At 37.5% G+C, this 20,501-nt stretch overlaps 1 protein-coding gene across 3 annotated transcripts; it reads left to right on the forward strand.

The window, feature by feature from the left end:
• Positions 1–787: 787 nt before the first annotated feature.
• LOC135640071 (histone-lysine N-methyltransferase CLF-like) lies at positions 788–17,176 on the forward strand. 3 transcript variants are annotated; one of them, XM_065154202.1, is made up of 17 exons: positions 788–1,128; positions 2,892–2,935; positions 3,042–3,143; positions 3,277–3,605; positions 5,237–5,398; positions 7,156–7,240; positions 7,436–7,591; positions 7,697–7,744; positions 7,824–7,892; positions 7,999–8,729; positions 11,837–11,972; positions 12,068–12,288; positions 14,597–14,728; positions 14,812–14,902; positions 16,311–16,358; positions 16,431–16,559; positions 16,636–17,176. In XM_065154202.1, exons 2-17 carry the CDS (start codon positions 2,903–2,905, stop codon positions 16,903–16,905), a joined length of 2,742 nt encoding a protein of 913 aa, XP_065010274.1. In that variant the 5' UTR covers positions 788–1,128; positions 2,892–2,902; the 3' UTR covers positions 16,906–17,176. The 3 variants fall into 3 exon arrangements, 2 of the variants coding, with proteins under 2 accessions (XP_065010274.1, XP_065010273.1); XM_065154201.1 differs by lacking the exon at positions 2,892–2,935; XR_010497163.1 differs by lacking the exons at positions 2,892–2,935; positions 16,431–16,559; positions 16,636–17,176 and having other exon boundaries at positions 14,832–14,902.
• Positions 17,177–20,501: the final 3,325 nt, after the last annotated feature.

Consider the following 20,501-nt stretch of genomic DNA (forward strand, 5'->3'; position numbering starts at 1 on the left):
AAAACAGAACGAAAGCCAGAAGTTGTAGATAATTGAAGTACAGCTACCAAATTGACTTCTCGAGCGTAGCAGGTCACCTACCCAAAACTGTGCTATGTAGTTGTGATCTGACGTAACTGCCCTCTGTGGAACGTGTCCGGAAGCAAATCTGTCACCGTTAGATCGTCGATAGAAAACCTGTCGGTATATTTGTGTGTCTGTGGAAGTAAAAGGACAGAAATGGGAATCTAAAGCGTCGTCCGTCATCTTAATCGAGGAAGGTGAGCTGTTCCGATGGCTACTTGCGTCGTTACTGGATAGGCGAGGGTCACAACATGTGGGTCCCACGTCGCCGTATGGCCGCCGAGTACCTTGATCTAGGATAACAAACAGAAGCCCCGCGTGTCCCGGTTGGCGATGGCCGGGTGTGTGGGTCCCACACTTTTCCAAAGCAATAGCAGAGCGGGTAGGGCTGCGTGGATCGCGGTAACAATCAGAAGCCCAACGTATACGATTTCTGACCGGCCTCAGAACGCCTCGTTGCTGATAAACAATGGCCGTCCAGTGGGTCCCACACACTTTGCAGCAATAACAGACTGGGTAGGTCGTAGTGTAACGACGAGTGTCTAGATCTAAAGTGACAAACGGAAACCCTACGTACAATTATACGATTTCAAACAACCAATGAGAGAGACAGAGGGAGAGAGAGAGAGAGAGAGAGAGAGAGAGAGAGAGAGTATCAAGGGGCAACGTATTCGCTTGCTTCGTTTTCCGCTTTCCTCTCCCCACCCCCAAAAAAATCAATTCCCCACTTGCTCGCCCGCCGCGTGCCGTCAGGTTCAAACTCCCCTCCCCCACCATCATCCCTTTCTTTCTTTAGTTCCCGAACTATTCTCGCGCCCCGAGGCGTCGCATTAGGGTTTCGGCCCCAACGGCACCTCCCGATCCCAAATCCTCCGAGCACCCGCGCCGCCCTCCTCCCCAGATGCGATCTCTAGTCTCTCGCTAGACAGCCGGTTCGCGGTCGCGTCGGCTTGCTTCTCTCCCCCGGCAACGACGTTGCTTCCGGTTGCGGCGGTCCAAGCGATGGCTTCGAACGCCTCGTCCTCCGCTTCCGAGTGTAAATCGGAGCCCTCGGCAGAACATCAGGTTCCTATTTCTCGTCTTCTTGTTGTTATGTGTTCGGTGATTTGACTTTTACCGCAATGTGGGGTGGGATTATGTGCCGTTGGTCCTGGACTCCGCGAGATTTGGAGCTGCATTGCGTCGGGTGCAGTATTTTGGCTTGTATTGTTTTCGCTGGAGATGTCAGCCAAACCGAAGCGGGTGTACGTGCCTTTGGAGCAATGTTGGGTTGCCTAGTTGTGCTTGTTTTCGGGCATCATAGGTAGCACACTGTGTCATGTCACTGATGCATGATAACTCTCTTAGTTTGAGAATTGAGAGTTTGACTCGCGAGTACAGAACGGGACAAAATGTTTGATACGAATGAAAGAGGAAGATGGGAAGGGAAAGTGATTGCTGTGATGGAACCACTAGGAATTGTGTTTTGGAAAGAAGAGTATGAAAATTCATCACCTTATCCTGTTGACTTTCATATTTGAGTCAACGAAAGTCGAAATTCTAGACAGATGATTGCTCATCCTAATTATTGGGTGCATCATTTCCAATCCTATGGGTAATTGTTGGTGCTGAAAGTATGCTTTGGGTGCAATATAAAATACAAGTTTCAAAAGCAAAACTGTTAGTATGTTGGGCCTATGTATTCTTCCAAGCGAAGGAGACCGATATATATATATATATATATATATTTCTTTTCAGTAGATTGTAATTTTTTCCTATTGTAGCCAGCTATAATCTACAGGTCAAAATGTTGGACATACAGGAAAGATGTTGACATGGTTTGAAGTTTTTGGTAGAAAAATAAAACCAGGTTTCATCAGTGCGAGAGCTAGTTGTGGATTAGAAATTAATTGAAAAAAGTAGTACAGGGAAAAAAGAGGGGGAAAAAACTGTTGCAAACAATAATGATTGGTCTAATTGTCCTTTGTTATTACCCATAATCAAGCTCAGTTAATGAAAAAAAAATCACCATGCAGAAAGCTAATGGAGCTCAATTGATAGAGCTCCACATAGTCTATTGCATATAGTGTGAAAAACTTAGTGGTTTTGCAGAACTAAATAGCTTAATTCAGAATGTTTCATAACAACAACAATAGCACAAGTCCCAACTATTTGGGGTCGGTTACATGAATCTTTTGCTGCAATTGAGATCGGTAAAATCTCATATATTTAGTAAAGTTTATAGTACTTAAAACTTTATTTATAATTTTCATTAAACTCCTTTTAGATCTTTCTTTATCTCTTCTCGTGTCACTAACATTAATCATTTCACCTCTTCTAACTATTGCATTCGAAAGTCTCTTGGGCACATGCTATATGATCTTAAATGATTTTCTCTCATCTTATCCTCTATCAAAGCGATACCTAGTTGTTCACAAATTTTTACTAGTTCAATTGATATTAAAAAAAATAAAACATAGCTGACATCTTCTCTAAACCAATTTAGTTGATTTTTTACATCTCCATGAAAATCTGTATTTCATTCATCTGGTAGTATGCTGATTCTGTAGAATCCTAGGACCCTTAGCCGCCTCTTAAATCTTTTGGTCTGAAATTCTAGGTACTGGGTACTCATGAAATATAATGGGGTGTGCATTTTTTACTCTTGGATGGGTAAGCCAAGCAATTATCTTTGTTGGAACTTTCATGAGGGTCTGCAGAGAGAAGATTCATATTAACACTACAGCTCTTGCCTCAAATATTGATTTTCATGCATATCCTTGGAGTTTATGCTGTAATCTAGATTGTTGATATGTGACCTTCATGATAGCCTTGCTCTTTACATGCAGCACATACAAATATGCTCTTTTTTGTGGCAGTTGTCTTCATTATGGTATGCTACATGCAACTTTTTTCTTACCGTGATCTGAAGTTCCATTTAAGCATGACAATAACATTGTATATTCAATTTATAATGTTCTGTTTGTTTGTAAGTGCAGATAGTTGGAGTTAAAGAAGGAAATTGTACTCCTTCGGATGTTATGGAAATTATAGATTCTTTGAAGAAACAAGTCTTTTCTGATCGTTGCACTTATATCAAGGTTCCAATTTAGAAATGCCATTGTTTGTTTCACTATTAAGTACAATAATATATTGCTGCTGACTATTATCTTCTCTTTGATAACTTCTTGAGCCTTCATAAAACCATTGCTGAGTTTCATTTTTTTTTTCCAGAAAAAAATGGATGAGAACAAGCAGAAGCTCAGTAGCATGACACAACTGGTTTATAATTTATCCAAGGTTAGAAGAAATAGTTCAGACCACAACAGTGATTTAGACACAAATCTCTTAACAAGGAGGCAAGATGATGCCCTTTGTACAGTAAATAGTCTTGAACAATCTGCCGGAGAAAAGGATAGTGGTAGTTGTCAAGAAGAAAGTTCATATGCATCCTCAACTGTTCTTATAGGGAACAATTTTGGAGGAAAAAATGGAGTTCGACTGATCAAACTCCCTGAAGTGCCCAAACTACCTCCATATACTACATGGATATTTTTGGACAGGTACATCTGTACAACATTAGGGCAATTATATATGTGCTCACCCATTTATATTCATGTACAAGAACCTTGCTTCAATATGTGTAAACCTGAGATTGCACAAACATTAACATGTTCTTTATTCCACACAAATCAGTGTTGCTCCTTGATTTCTACAAGGATGAACATTCATATGTGTAAAATGATATATACAAAGTTGTGTTTTAACTTTTAAGTGGCTGAGTTCATCTTTTATGTTGCCAATTGGAATTGTTTATGGTTGTATGGAATTTGAGTTTCTCTTTTGTTGTTGTTGACTCAATATTTCAAAAGTCAGGTTTTACGTCACCTGGTTGAAATACTGTGAAGCTGCATCACATGCAATAACTGCTGCGACATTACTTGCTTTATACTGCATATTCTTGTCTCTATAAAATCTATAAAATTAAGTGGCAACTTCAGGTTTTATTCCCATCTGGGAAGAAGAGAGGATTGATGGTTGAAACAAATTTATATTTGCATTTTTATAAATTTTACTTTTAAGAGTCTGTACTGATCAGATGGCTTCTGATAATTTGGAGGCAATTAACTTTGACTTGACTTTAAAGCATTAAAAAAATATTTTGTAGGTCAGAGTGTTTTTTTGAAAGTTCTAAAGATCAGCCTCTTTTCAAGCAAGGATAAAGCAGGGGTTACATTGTTTATGTTGTTATTTTCCAGACCATGCGTGGATACTCTATTCTCCAATGATTGACACTCTAAACAAATCATGACATTTGGATTAATTTAAATTCCTTAATTTTTTGTACCTGATGACCTTTAGCATAGGAGTATCTCCTTTTCACATCAGATTTAATAAACCTGTGCATGCCTCTGTATATATACTGATTGAATGAATGAAAGCATACAATTTACACCATATCTAGTTCTCTGCTTTTATGCCTCTGTATATTCCTTAATTTTTTGTACCTGATGACCTTTAGCATAGGAGTATCTCCTTTTCACATCAGATTTAATAAACCTGTGCATGCCTCTGTATATATACTGATTGAATGAATGAAAGCATACAATTTACACCATATCTAGTTCTCTGCTTTTATGCCTTAGGTATCAGAGAATTCAAATTTCATTATCATAGTCCAATGGCCTTTATCAACAGCACTATTAGCTCTTTTGCAACCCCTACTGATGGTACCTCTGTACATCTTTAAAGTCAACCTGAAACCCTCATTGTTATTATTGAGACAGCCCAGTTACCCATCAACCTCAAGACATTTTGCAGGAGCATGTAAAGAGCACCTATCCTTGCATCAAATCCTCAGTTTCTGGCCATAACTTCCAAAAATCATAGTATTTGACTTCAATTTGAATTCCTGGACTTGTTATTTTTGCTTTTAGCCTAGGAGTGATTCTCTTTGTATAAATTAGTATGAGTAATTCTGTGCTTTACATATCAGATTTGATAAAGTTGTGTATGCTTTTGTTTGTATTGACTGGAGAATTGAAAGAAACAATAGAACATTTTCACTGTATCCTGTTTTATGCTTTTGCTCCATCTTCATCCTCCTCAAATGGAACACCAAAAGAATCAGTGAATGCCTCTAATTTTTTTAATGCACAATGCTATTTTATTCATTGCAAAATTCATTTTATAGGAACCAAATAATGACAGAGGATCAATCAGTTGTGGGTCGTAGAAGAATTTATTATGATCAAAATTGTGGTGAGGCTTTAATCTGCAGTGACAGTGAAGATGATTTTGTTGAGGATGAGGAAGAGAAGAAAGAGTTTGGAACACATGAAGATTTCATTATCCGGTTGGTAAAACCTTAATTTTTTTAAAAGCATCCAATGTTTTAGCTCCACATCTCTTTGAAGATTATGCTGCTCAAGACTCTTTTTGTAATTTCAGTTGTAGCTTTTTATTTGGTCTTGTGTGTTGCCCTGTTACCTTAGTTGGATCATTATGTATTGGTTAAGTTGCTATTCTAATTCCTAACAAATGCTCTTGTTTGCATAAGCATTTCAAATGATTAAGAACAAGATCAACCATAATTGTCCAAAGGCATTCCAAAATAGGATGAGATGAATACGCTTCTTGGAATACAACTCAACTCTATTTTTGGTCCACATACTTTGCACACATGAAATCCTTTTGAACTGTGTTTGAATCAGGATTGAAAGAATGGTTGTGATATAGAGTAGAATTTGAAATGTAGATTCAACCTGTTCATGCAATTATCTTCTAATCGAGGCTTTAAAATAAATGATACTTATCTTCAAGAAATGGATTTTTGAACAGATGGAATTTTTTTAATCTCTTGTCTCATTGCTTTTTTTAGTTTCTCCATCCTTCTCAGTTTCTCTTTCTTGTTTTTTTTGCCCCCATTGTTCTTACATTGTTCTCTTTAGGGCATGAATTTTATGGCAAAATATCTTATATTATGAAAAGAAATAGGTTACATTCATACTTCAATGACTAATTTTAAGTTATAACTACAGCAGAGTCCTTTTCCTAAATATTTAGGATTGATTTCATGGATCCTTTCTTGCTATTTAGCTTTGTTGAATACATTTTTACTTTATAATCTGAGTGGATCCTAATGGTTTTGGCCAGATCTTTCTTTGTTGTGCATTATTAATCATCAGTATGATTTTAATTCACATTTTTGATCTTATCCATGCATTAGTTTGTTTGCATTAAACAGGTCAAACTATATTAAACATTAATGTTCCTTTTGTCCTGAATTCATAAGTCTTCAAAACAAGTTATTTGCATTTTGGGTTCAAATTAGTGAGGTCATATTGATGCAAAATATAAAATGTTCAAAGGTGTTAAGGGCCAATGTTGCTTCTGAATCACAGAATTGTCCATAGTATCTGCCAATGGGATTTGGTGTTTTTACAATAAGTGTTAGCAGACAAGCATCACATCAAATGCATATTGCAATCAATAATAGTATTTGGACATGTAACTGACAAAATTGGAATGTGTTTTTTTTGTGACACTAACTAATTAATGATCAATTATGATCCATAGATATCTCTAGTATGTTTTGACTTGTGCCTATTGGCATGACTAATCTTGATACACCTGAAAAGGTGCCCAACTTCTGTTCTACCTTCTCACAATAAATTTCTCTGTAAAGGAATAATGTCTTTACCATAAAAGACCATTGTGCCCTGCTATATTTCTGGTGACTGTCCCTTGTCTTTCATTTTTATAAGCTAATCTTTGATTTAACTCTGGTTTTGTTCCTGCATCAAATCTTAAGCTGTTTCTGCTGGTGTTTTTGTTTTTAGCCCTGGGATCTTAATTTGCTTGCTGCTGTTAAGGAGTGATTCTTCTACTTCTTTTTTGGGTTGAATTGCCTGAATTTGCAGTCTTGCATAGTTCACCTTGTAGCCTATTAGGACTATGAATAAATTCTCAGTTGGTTGTCAAAGTGATGATCACTTGAGAATGAAAATTATTTCTAGATGTGCACCAGCTATAATCTAATCAGTGTTCCTATGCTTGTTCATAAAAAATTAATTGAAAATATAATCTTTGTTTTTTTATATCCCATTCTAGAATGACTATTGAACGAGTTGGCCTATCTGATGTGGCTCTAGATACATTGTCTCAAAGCCTGGAGAAGAACTCTGTTGAAATCAGGGTATGTTTCTTTTTGCCTATGATCTCACACCTACTCGCATATGTCGTATGTGAGTTCTTCACATGGTCAATATTTTTCTTCTGTTACCAGTATTTGTCTTTAGTTGATCTAGTATAAATTTAGGTTTAGCTGTTTCCGATTCACTTTTTGCTGGCATTTACAGAGGTGTGAAACCACACCAAACATCTTATACAGGCGAGATTTGAGAACTTTCTTAAGCAAGACTCTAATGAAGAGTGTGTAAAAAATGTGGAAGTTGAACCTAATGTTAGAGTGGATGATGCATTTCTTGAAAAGGATCTGGAGGCAGCATTAGATTCTTTTGATAACCTTTTTTGCCGCCGTTGTCTGGTAAGTTCCAGTATGATTTTACTATAAAAATAGAGTTTTCTAGCTTGCCGTAATCTTATTTTACCAGATGATGAAATTCTCTTTGCTTCTGGATTGATTTTACAGGTTTTTGATTGTAGACTGCACGGATGTTCTCAGGATCTGGTGTTTCCTGTAAGTTGTCATCTTGTCTCATCTATATTTCAACCTTTGTATTTGCTTGATATAGTTCATCAATTGGATTGTGTATCAGGCAGAGAAACAGCATCCCTGGACCAACTCAGATGATGGTGATCCATGTGGTATTCATTGCTATAAATTGGTAATGTTATCCATATATCTCATTACATTTTAAAGTTTCTTTACTCCTGACTGATTGTGAACTCATATTTGTTACATGTTCATGTTCTGTTTCTTACTTTTATCAGGCTTCCAAATCAGAAAGTACAGCTACTGCAAATTCTCAGCCCCATGACCTTGAAGAGGCAACTCATTCAGTTGGTAGTCCTGGATCACAATTGTCTCCAAGAAGAAAAATTAAAGGTTCCACAGGAAGGAGGGCAAAGTCTCATCAAAATGAAAGTGCGTCTTCAAATGCAAAGGTTGTCTCTGAGACTAGTGAGTCTGACACACGTGTCAATCAGGATAATGTATCTGCTCAACTCTCTTCCTCACCTACTAAAAATAAGCAGCGTGGAAAATGTGGAACCAGGAAGAAAACCAATAAAAGAGTTGCTGAACGTGTTCTTATTTGCATAAGGAAGAAACAGAAGAAAATGATGCAGTCAGATGCTGATTCAATTGTTAGTGGATGCCTTGTTGCTCGAGATATGAAGCTCCGATCAGATACACGAAAGGACAATAAAAATTCTAGTTCATCGATGATAAACAAAATAATTAAGTCTTCAACTATAAGAAACAACAGGAAGAAGGCCATACAGCATCAGGACAGTATGAACTCAAAATATGTTGAAGCTCAAAATGATAATATTTTCCAGGCATCAATGGAGCCTTCAGCAACAGATGGTGATGAAAGCGAAAGGAAAGAGGAGTTTGTTGATGAGAACATCTGCAAACTTGTGAAGACGGATAGTAAACCATGGAAGATTATTGAACAGGGCCTCTTTCTTAAAGGTTTAGAGATTTTTGGAAGGAACAGGTAAGACCGTAAGAGTATACTGCTGGTCTTCAAATGTTCACTACTTTTGTAAATTTATCGTCTGGTATGATTATTGGAATTGGTAAACACTTGACCTTTTCTGATCTAGTGTTTTTGCATTTTTTTCTAGGAGGATTAAGAACATGCTTACATAAAAAAAATTAATAGAGTGTGATGCCTTTGGTTGCAGCAGTTCAAAAAGGCGCTCGGGCAAGGTGAGGCGAGGCCTGAGCACCTCGCTAATCTTCTATGCGGCGCGCTTCAAAGAGGCACCGCCTGGGCGCTCGCCCGAGCCTAGGCACTGGGCGAGCGCTTGGGTTAACCAAGGCGACCGAACCAGGATTTTAGGTTTGGTTCGGTCCTGGTTTGGTCTCTGGTGGTTAGTTGGTTCAATCGAACCAACTAAAATCGATATCAGTGACAACCCAACCCTAACCCTCGTTGCTGCTCCCGATCCCGATCCCGCTGCTCGCCGTTGTCGCTGCTCGCAAACGCTGTCGTTGTCGTCGCTCGCGCCTCCCGTTGCTCGTTGCTCCTGCTCCCGTTACCGCTATCGTTGCTCGCCGCTGTCGCTGTCGCCGCTCGTGCCTCCCGCTCCTGCTCGCTGCTGTCGCTGCCGCTGTCACAGCTCGCCGCTGCCGTTGTCTCCTTACACTCCGCTGTCGCTGTCGCTTCCTCTTTTCTCAATCAGCAGGCTCAGCACCCCCTTACACTTCCTTCTTCTCCTTCTGTTAACAGTATACAGTATACTGTTAATATTATTAAGTTTATTTGAAATTATTAATTTTCAATACTGTTAATAGATTAATAATATATTATTTTGATTTTAATACTGTTAATTTTTATTTATTTGAAATTATTGTTAGGTTTCAAGATAAATAACAAGTGTACAGAGCAACTCAATAGAGTCTCTAATGGCATCAAAAAAAGATTCAATGAAGATGATTTATATGAAAATGACGATAATATTGATTATGATGGATGACTTTGATAGAAAATTTTATTGTTTTGAATTTTGAAACTTTTTGTTAATGTGACATTGTGATTTTGTATCTTAGATTTTCTTAATTTAATAGCATATTTTAATTTAAAATTTAAAATTATTATATTTATTAATTATATTATATATTTTTATATTTTAGCGTCTCGTTTCGCTCAAGCGAGCGCCTAGCGCCTCGGGCATTTTTGGACCTTAGTGTCTTTTGGCGCCTAGCGCTTTTTAAATCACTGTTTGGTTGTTAAATAATTGGTTGATGATAGTAAAAAAAATAATTTAATTTAAAGTTGTTACATAAGGATCATGTACTCAAACTTGCAGAGCATTGACCTTCCCCAGGGATTATGCCTGATTAGAAAAGATCAAAAGAGTTTCTTCTGAGTGGGGTCCTTTATGAGATTGGTAGTCTGATAAAGTTTCTTGTGGCAACAAGGAGTCTTGTGACTCTAAGGTCTCAGCCAAGAGAAAAAGATAGGGACAGTGAATTAAACTATTTCAATTGAGTCTTCTGCTTTTGACATTTATATGCATCAAGGAAGCAATAGCCATCCATTATTATTATTTTTTCTCATAACGATTCCAACCTTTCACATAAGCATCAAAGTGCTATGTGGACCAAAATTTTCCTGGTCTTATGTTTCAGCCAAAGAAAATAAGGAAGATGTTGGATTTTTCAATGCTTTTCTTTATTTTGTATGATAAAATGGATAACTTTAGAAGTAGAAGACCTTTTTGATCATGAAGAACCTAATTCTGTGGAAAGGTTTTATAAATGTAGGACTTAACCCTTTTAATTCCTGTCTGTTAGCTTGTTTTCTTTGTTTTTCACATGCCATGGACTTGGTGAGCTGTCTTTTAGAAACAATGGGTGAATGGCTACTGCTTCACACTCCCTCTCTTTTTCTAAGTCCAGTAAAGGATTTAAGTGGTCAGATGCTCTGCTTTGGTTGTTGTAGATGTGCTTCCAGTCTCAGTAGAACATCAAATTAACTTATGAAAACTGATATACAAGTATTTGAAATTCTTTGATCCAATGATGCAAACTTAAATTAAACTCCCAGTTGATGGAACAAAACCTCCTTCAGTTTGAATCACATTAGAGAACTGTTTTAGTTGAAAATATATAATAACAGACAAAATGTGTTGGCTGAGTAAAATTTGATTCAAGTATTTTTGACAATTAGATTTTTGTTGTGATACCACTGTACTTGATTTCACATGTATCACTCTAATCATGATATGTAAAGTGGCATCTGAGGCTTCTTGTTGTCAACTATATGGTGCCTTGATTTCCTTTCCCATTTGAAATGCTTATGTAAGCATTTATACCATCTTATTTCTGTCAAAAGTGGTTTGTAAGTCCATTAAAGTTTTTTTTTACTAAGTGCAAATTTTTTGGGTGGTAGGCATTGCCAGGAAAACCACTCTGGTAGTATTCATCAGATGCAGATTATGAGATAAAAACATCACTTTTGATGCTTAAGTTAACATCACATGGAATCCTTAGTGGAGGTTTGTCGAATCACAACCATAAGAGGTCATGGAGTTCCTTTTTGTTTCCCCACTCAATGATGGAAAAATATTAATATAAAAGAAATTACTTGATTTTTTGCTTCCATATGTTTAGTTCATTTTACATAGTGTCTGACCATTGGAACACTAACAAATTCAAAGCCACATAGCCATTTGGTCTCTAATGCAACTTCTAATATTTTATTCATTTAAAATGCAGTCACAGTGTACTATTGTTCCTCTGAACCTTGCTGAAATGCCCGACTCTTTGTGTTGTGCGCATTGAAGCATTTATATGTGCTTGCAAGCTGGAATACAAGTACTACAAACTTATTTTTGACCAAAATTTTCATAACAGTATCTGATCAAATTTTTTGCGAACAGACTGGAAGCATAGTTTTGATTCTGTATGCATTTGCATTTATGAATGCCTATTATGTTTTGTGGCATTTAGCCTTCCATCTCAGTGAGAAGCTTGACAGGGGAGTGCTTACTATTTATATTTTACATCTTTATTTACTCTATGAGCTAGGCACATTTTACATCAGATGTTTGATTGCTAGAAATCTTTTGAGTGATGTGGTTCATTCTTCAACAGTTGTTTGATTGCTAGAAATCTTTTGAGTGGAATGAAGACTTGTGTTGAAGTTTTTCAATACATGAACCACATTCAAGATAATGCAACATATAGGGCAGCTGATGGTGCTATTTCTCTAGTTGAAGGCCATGGCAAGGTTCTGATATGATATATTGTAGGTGAAATATATGAATGTATACTTTGTCAAGGCCTTAACTTGCTTACTTGTTGATTTCCACTGTTCATGTCCAGGTCTCTGAGTTACGAACAAGGTCAAGGTTCTTGCGAAGGCGAGGAAGGGTTCGTCGTTTGAAATACACGTGGAAATCAGCTGGGTACCATTCAATACGGAAAAGAATTACTGAGAGGAAAGATCAGCCTTGTCGGCAGTACAACCCTTGTGGTTGCCAGTCTGCTTGTGGAAAGCAATGTCGTTGCCTTCTAAATGGGACATGCTGTGAAAAATATTGTGGGTGAGTTGTTTCTTCATTCCACTGAACCGAACTTGTCAACTCCATAATCCAACATGATAGGCCCACTGGCCCAATAATTTGGATGAACGCCCTAATCGCATTGTTCAAAATTATGCTTGAGGCCACGTTACAGTTAGTTGTCATGTCTTAATACCAAAGTTTCCCTCAGTATGACTAATGGGGGCATTTCCCTCAAAGCCTTGGTGTTCTTGTCCAGGTCCTATACATAAGTCATATGATCTAGAATCATTCTTTAATAGGTGGCACATAAAGTATATGGCACCGTTGATGGCTTCACTTTGTAATTTGCATCACTCTGATACTAATTGTTATTTCTCGTTTACTATGCTCACTGGTCTGTTAACTGTAAGATGGCCTCAAGCCTTGTGGTTTAAAATGCTTAGACCTTGGTTAGTAGAAGTAAGCTCATCAAGTCTTATATAATCACATATCACATCATCCACTTTTCTGTACTTCCATGATACTATACTTCTGATAAAGCATTACATGTCTCTATAATGCTATATTTTTATTCTTCTTTTTATATTTTTTTATTTGCCATCTAAAGTAGCATCTGTGAAAGTTCAAACAGATAAAATAATAGGTTGTTTTTGGTGACTATATTTCATGCGTTCTTTTTAATCTAGTTTGTGAATTATTCTACACAATGCACTAAGGCAAAACTGATTTATCGATTCCTTTACTGTAAATTACTGCAAAACTATTTTGAGAAGTAGAATTTTAATTTTAACATATGCTCTCTCTCCCGTAGCATTTAATTTAATGCCCTACATTCCATTTTATTCAATTCCATGAATTGTATTGACTTGGTTAGTCTTTGCTGAGCTGGTCCACCTGTCCATTTTTTTCCATCCCTACTTTTCTTTATGTGGCATTAGGATTCTTTGTCAAACAATTTCTTTTGTTTGTGATATTATTTGAAACAAGATTTGTAATTTTGTATTGTATCGACGTTTTGATCTTTGCTTGGTACGGTACGGGCGTATTGAGCGGTATGCTAGGGTGTACCGCTCGGTATATATAATAATAATAATAATAATAATAATAATAATAATAATAATAATAATAATAATAATAATAATAATAATATAAAAATTAATATATAAAAATATAAAAAAGGAGGCGTACGTTGCCTCGGCGACGTCGCCTCCTTTCCTTCTCCTCACGTTAAACAAGGAGAAGAACGCAGTCTTCTTCTCATCTACGGCGTTCGGCGAAGACGTCAAAGGCTACATACCTCTTCAGCCTTCAGCGAAGAACGTGGCGAAGGCCGCAAGTGTCTTCGGCCTTGGCAAAGAACGCCGTGAAGACTGCAAGCGGAAGAATGCGGTGAAGGTCATAGGCATCTCCGACTTTCGATGAAGAACGTAGCGAAATCTGCATGCGTCTTCGACCTTTGGCGAAGAAGCCGAGCCGCTGCCTCTTCATTACCTCTTGGATCGGGATCGTCGAGGTTCTCCCGATTCTCCCTCTTCTTTGAGCGCCTTCTCCCTCGATACTTCTTCTTCCCTCATCATAGCTAGGCCGCAGCCAAGCTGATATTGCCCGGTAGCAGGCGGTCCGTGTACCAATCTGCTAGCAGACCGATACGTACCGCCCGGTATGGGCGGTATCATATGAAATTAAAATCCTTGATTTGAAATGTGGTTAGGATACATGTGAATAATTATCTGAGATGAAAATAGATCCAGGACCCATCAAATTGGTCATAAAGGCTTATTTACCAGAAAAAAATTGTTGTCAGATGGATTTGTCATTTTGGAAATTTTTGTACAATGTTTGGAATTATAGTATCCACAAATCAGGGTCACAAATTTGCAAATTTTCTAAAACAAATGTGAAAAAGAATAAAGCTCATAGCATACAAAACTGCTGTCTGTAGTATAAGGATAGGACACTCCAATTCCTGGTATTGCACATACTATTTTTTGTATCTCCACCCTTTTTGCCATGTGGTGAAATCTGCTTCGCTATGCTCTTAGTAAATTTTGTGCAATGGAAGGATTAAAAAATCCTCTGTTATAGCTTGTAAATATAGTTTTATTTTATTTTGTGTTGATGTTTAAGCTCATGAATGTCAATGTTATAATTTTCCTTCTGTTTGTTGTATTAATTTTCCATTGCAAATTAATTGTTGTATAATGGCTAGGCTGATTCTATCAAATATTGTATATCATTCTCTGTTTATCTTATCATTACTGTTAAAATTGTTGACATTATGTTATCCATGTGCTGCTCCGACATATTTATAAGAACAATTTTAATTTATATATTTGTTTGTATTTAGATGTCCTAAAATATGTAAAAACCGGTTCCGAGGTTGTCATTGTGCTAAGAGTCAATGCCGCAGCCGTCAATGCCCATGTTTTGCTGCTGATAGAGAATGTGACCCAGATGTTTGTAGAAATTGTTGGGTTGGGTATGTCTAAGCCTCATCTGTCTTACCTGCTTGTGTGTGTTGCGTAGCACCTTTTACTGTATGTTTCTTTAATCATCTTGTAGTTGTGGTGATGGTACATTAGGAGGCCCTAATCAAAGAGGAGATAACTATGAATGTCGCAATATGAAGCTTCTACTAAAACAACGCCAAAGGGTAAGACTGATCCTTATTGGTTCTTTTCATTGTTCCTATTCTTTTTAAGTGTTCTTTTGTTGTTTATGATGTTTTCTACATAATTTGCCGGTGTGTCATGTTGCAATTGATATTAATTATCAACTTGGTATGAAATTTAAATCAAACTCAAATTTTTAGTCAAGACAATTTGGTACCATTAGATGGATTCTTTCCAACTATTTAACTCTTCTGAAACATCTTTCATTTGTGTTAGGGCCAATATCATCTGACTTTTTCAGTAAGGTTTTCTGGACCTCCCCACAAGCTCATGGGATATCTAATTCAATTAACTTATCTCTTTATGCTCATGGGACCTCCCCAAACCTTCACTAAATCAGTGAAATATCTGCCATCCCTACCATCTCATGGCACTTCTAATTTCAGTTTTGTACTTATATATGGGCTTAAGTTCTTAAATTAACATGTTTAAAACATATGGCTTTCCCACTATCGTGTAGCGCTTGTTTCAATCGTATCCTTATATGTGCATAATGCTTGCATTAAGGTTTTAACAATGTATACCAAAACACCAAAGGCTGGCAAAAGTAGTTATTTGTTTTTGAAGTTGCAAAAGGCCTTTTTATAAGCTATGTTAAGCATCCTCTCATCCCTCCACAAACTTGTGGAGGGATGAGAGGCATCATCACTGCCCTTCTGAAGTACACCCTTGTTACGAATTGTTGCTCACTCTGCTGTGAGGAATCAGTGTATCGCTAGTGAACGTCACATAGAGATTTTTGCATGTCAGAAGCGATGTTTCGAGTGGGGTAGGGTCGATTTTAAAATTAGGGTTGGAGGCACTTATATATATATATATATATATATATATATAATGCTACATAGTTTCTCAAATAATTGTGGATGCAAAACTCTCTTTTGTATCCTACATGGTTCCCCAATTTTCTTCAAATATGTCGTAATCTTAAAGGAAAAACTTTTTGAAGGGAAATGCAAAGTTCTTGTTAAAGGAAACATCAATTATGGCAGCCAAGACATTGCAATTTGTCATATGTCAAACATAGAATGCTCCTCCATGTAGCATTACATGTTGATCACTTATTTTGCAACCATAGAATGCTTCTTATGGCTATTAGATTTTAGCATCACTAACCATGTCTGGTTGATTTGTTGAGATGCCATTAAGAGTCGGACCATTTTTTCTTTCATGTTTGCTAGTTACTAATGTTGAGGTTGTTGTATATTTTCTCAATATTTTGGAGTATTACTGTTTCTTCAAATTGTGCTGTATGCAATAATTGATTCTCCTTTGCACATCCTGTTTCATATGATTTACTACTTGTATATTCTTCCGCAATACAACACTGCAACCACCCAATCCAACATGTGAGGTTGAATTTTTTACTCATCTGAAGGTTTGTATTGTCAGGTCTTACTTGGAAGATCTGATGTTTCTGGTTGGGGGGCATTTCTTAAGGTAAAATTCCTTATATAATATAATTTTTTGTGCATGATATTAACCATATTGGATTATGTTCTTTCTTGACAGAATAGTGTTGGTAAACATGAATACCTTGGTGAATATACCGGAGAGTTGATCTCCCACAGAGAAGCAGATAAGCGTGGAAAGATATATGACCGTGAAAATTCGTCGTTTCTTTTCAACCTTAATGATCAGGCATGTAATTCAGTTAAGCATGTCGATGCTACAAAGTTGATCTACTTGCTGATTTGTGTCCTTTGGTGCGGTGCAGTTTGTTCTTGATGCCTATCGGAAGGGTGATAAGTTGAAGTTTGCCAACCATTCTCCAGATCCAAACTGCTATGCGAAGGTTATCATGGTAGCCGGGGATCACAGGGTAGGTATATTTGCCAAAGAACGGATAAGTGCAGGAGAGGAACTATTCTATGACTATCGTTATGAACCGGATCGTGCTCCTGCTTGGGCTCGGAAACCTGAATCGTCTGTCTCAAAGAAGGACGAATCACAACCGTCCAGTGGCCGCGCCAAAAAACTTGCTTAACTCCAGAGACATGGTGCCCTTTTTGCTAGGACCATTAACATCCATTCTTTTGCCAAGCATTTGGCAACCAAATGATTGATTGGAAGTTAGAAATGGCCATTCCCAACTGTGTATTTGGGGTTTCGGATAATCTGTTTTCATCTTGAGCACCATTTAATTTGGCATTTCTGGAAACCACCTAATCTCTTATATTACGTTTGTAACATTTTCTAGGTTAATTGCTTAATGTATGACTTTCATTTAATTCTCTAATATATCTTACTTCCATTGACATTTTGTCTGCTTTGATGCATGGATCCTTGGTGACGTGATACATGACCAAGTCGAACTTGCAAGTACAAGTCTTCCATTGACATTTTGTCGATCCAAGGGTGCATGGATCCTTGGTGACGTGATCCATGACCAAGTAGATCTTGCAAGAACAAGTCTTCCATTGACATTTTGTCAATCCTTGGTGACGTGATTCATGACCAAGAACAAGTCTCTGGGGGATGGGGATTCAGAACAGAAGCACTTCTAGTGGATGGAAGGGTCAGCAGGTGTCAGCCAACTAATATTTTGACTCCTCTGTTCGAGTAATGCAATTGAAAGCGGTCGTCATCACTTATCTTTGCAAAAAAAGGAAAAAAATCTCCTTAAATGTATTAAAAAATCTCCTCTATTGCTTTGCCTAATATAGTCAGCCTAATATTAAAAGCTTGAGCTTATACATGTGAACTAATTGTAGGCTTTGGATTAAAATTGAGAAGAAATCATTAAAAGCAAATGTATGTTTCATATTTCAATTTCTTCCTCTCAAATTTGTGGTCAATTAGGGGTTTTCTATTCATATTGATAGTGACAATAATATATACATACAATTACTGTCCCAGATTGCCATTTTTTTTTTTTGCAAGCAGTTCCGAGTTAGTGATCGTCAATGTAGATACTAATAGCAGGAAACCCGTTGAAAGTGAAATCAAGATTTCTATATTGCAGATTATTACTGAAGCTTATTATTCTATTATCAATCGGAACTCTCCGAAATAATTGACGTCAGACCAATGCTTGTGCACATTCAATCGATTGCAAAAGCCAACAAATAAATACACCCAATCCCGAGGATCAGTAGTTAGGAATCGTAAAATATATGCTAACGTGGTTGGTTACCTTTTGTTTGCACTTGGATCCATCTGCTTGCAGCGCATCCAGTCAGCACGCGAAAAAGATCTTCCCATTCAACTAAAGATAAATATGCATTCGTGAAACCTCAGAGGCCTGGTTATAATATAATGCATATAATAAAAATCGAAAAAGATCTTCCCATTCAACTAAAGATAAATATGCATTCGTGTATCCAACCGATGAATATGAACAATACTTTATAAGGTGAATATCAAATTTTTTTTGAGTAAATGACGCCCCACAAATTTCATTATTTCTGAAACTCCACACAAGTTCCTCTTCCTTTAACACAGCCAATTATGTAATTACTCCTTAACCTGTTTATAGAAACTCCAAGACACTAAAGAAGCATCATCACATGTTAAAAGCATTCGGGCCAACAGTGGGTTTCACCAACCGAATAAAACAAAGACATATCCAGATAATACTTGCATAGTATGCTTAGTGTTTATAATGGTTGCTCCAACATGGCAGCTTTCATCAACATGATAGAACAAAGCATGTCGTCACAGTGAACTGAACTTCGCCCAAGTGACGGGATATAAGATACATAAAATATAGGTGGAACATGGATGTTATTTCTTTCCGCTCTTCTTTAAACTAGTGCCTTCGAATGATTCCCTTCTTAGATGCTTTGGTGTTAGAACCCTTGCATATTCTAAACTTAGGATTGATCTCTTTAGGGGATCAGCCTCCTTGGAACTCTATACGGGTTCCTTTTTCCAACTTGCTGTTCAAAGATTGCAGAAAGGATTCATCTATTGCTTATCAAAAGAGGAGGAATATGGTTATTTAGGGCTTCTAAATCCTAACTCCTAATAGGACTCCTAATCAAGACTCATATTCCTTTACAACTTCTAATTCTTCTCTAAGAAACAACCTCCTAATCTTAATCGGCCTTTTCACCTCTTTAATAGGGGTCAGCTTAGGTAGGTTTTACATGAATGCCCCTCTCAATTAGGACTCTCCTAGCTAGAGTCCTAACAAACCCGCCCTCTTAAAATCAGCCTTGTCCTCAAGGCTGAGATTCCATGAACTTAGGGAACCGGGTCTTCAACTCCTCATATGATTCCCATGTGGCGTCTTCAAATGGTAAATTATTCCAATGTACTAGTACTTCAGTAGAGGGACGTCGGCGACGCATCACGATCCTGCGATCGAGGATGGCTTATGGTTGGGCTTGAATAACTCCATCCTTAGTGGTGTTGGGCAGTTGGATCTAGGGTGACTCATGTTCTCCCAACTTGGGCATGTTCTCCCAACTTGGGCTTCAAGCATGACACGTGGAAGACAGGGTGAGTTGTGGCATCCTTAGGTAATTTAAGTCTGTACGCCACGGCTCCAATACGCTCTGTGATTTGATAGGGCCTATAAAAACATGGGGATAGCTTCACGGAGGCTCGAGTGTTGATGGAAAGTTGCTTGTATGGCTATAGGCAAAGATAAACCCAATCTCCTACTGAAAATTCTCTTTCACTTCGTTGTGTGTCAGCTTGCTGCTTCATTTTGGCTTGAGCGGTAGAGAGATTATCCTTTAACAGTTGTAAGAGTTTTTCCCTATCAATCAATTCTTGGTCGACCTAATCTACCTTGGCCGAGCCAATTCCATACTTTGGAATCACAAGGGTCGGACGACCATACAATGCTTCATAAGGGGCACATTTTGTAGATGAATGATATGTAGTATTATACCACCATTTGGCCCAGGGAAGCCATTTTTCCCACTCCTTTGGCTGGTCGCTAGCGAAACACCAAAGGTACGTCTCTAAACACTTATTTACTACCTCTGTTTGGTCGTCAGTTTGTGGATGATACGCTGTGCTCATCTTGAGTTTGGTGCCTTGTAACTAAAATAACTCGGTCCAAAATTTACTGGTGAAGATCCTATCACGATCACTTACAATGGACCTTTGTATCCCATGTAGTTTAACAATATTTTCTATGAAAATCTGGGCAATACTAGCAATAGTGTAGGGATTTTTCGTACAGCACAAAAATGAGCATATTTCGTAAGTCGATCAACCACCACGAGAATTGTGATTTTATCTTTGGAAGGTGACAGCCCTTCGATGAAGTCCATGGAGATGTCAGTTCACATCGAATCCGGTATGGGTAGTGGTTGTAGCTTCCCTGGACTTGCCACTGTTTCACCCTTGTGCTGTTGACATATATCACATTATGTCACATATTCAGCAATAATTTTTTTCATCCCTCTCTAATAAAAATTTTTCTTCACTCTTTTGTAGGTTCTCAGAAATCCGGAGTGCCCTGCTGAAGGTGTGGAATACCTTTCACGCAAGATGATTTTGATGCAAGGGGAGTTAGGTATAAGCATAATGCGACCTTTGTAGCGTAGACCTATCGAATCCCAAGTGTAGTGGGCTATTGCACTTGTATCCTCCTCCAATTTTTTTATGATGTTGTTGATCTCT

The sequence above is a fragment of the Musa acuminata genome, chromosome BXJ3-6 (assembly GCF_036884655.1).
Source record: "Musa acuminata AAA Group cultivar baxijiao chromosome BXJ3-6, Cavendish_Baxijiao_AAA, whole genome shotgun sequence".
In the NCBI taxonomy this organism is placed as follows: Eukaryota; Viridiplantae; Streptophyta; class Magnoliopsida; order Zingiberales; family Musaceae; genus Musa; species Musa acuminata.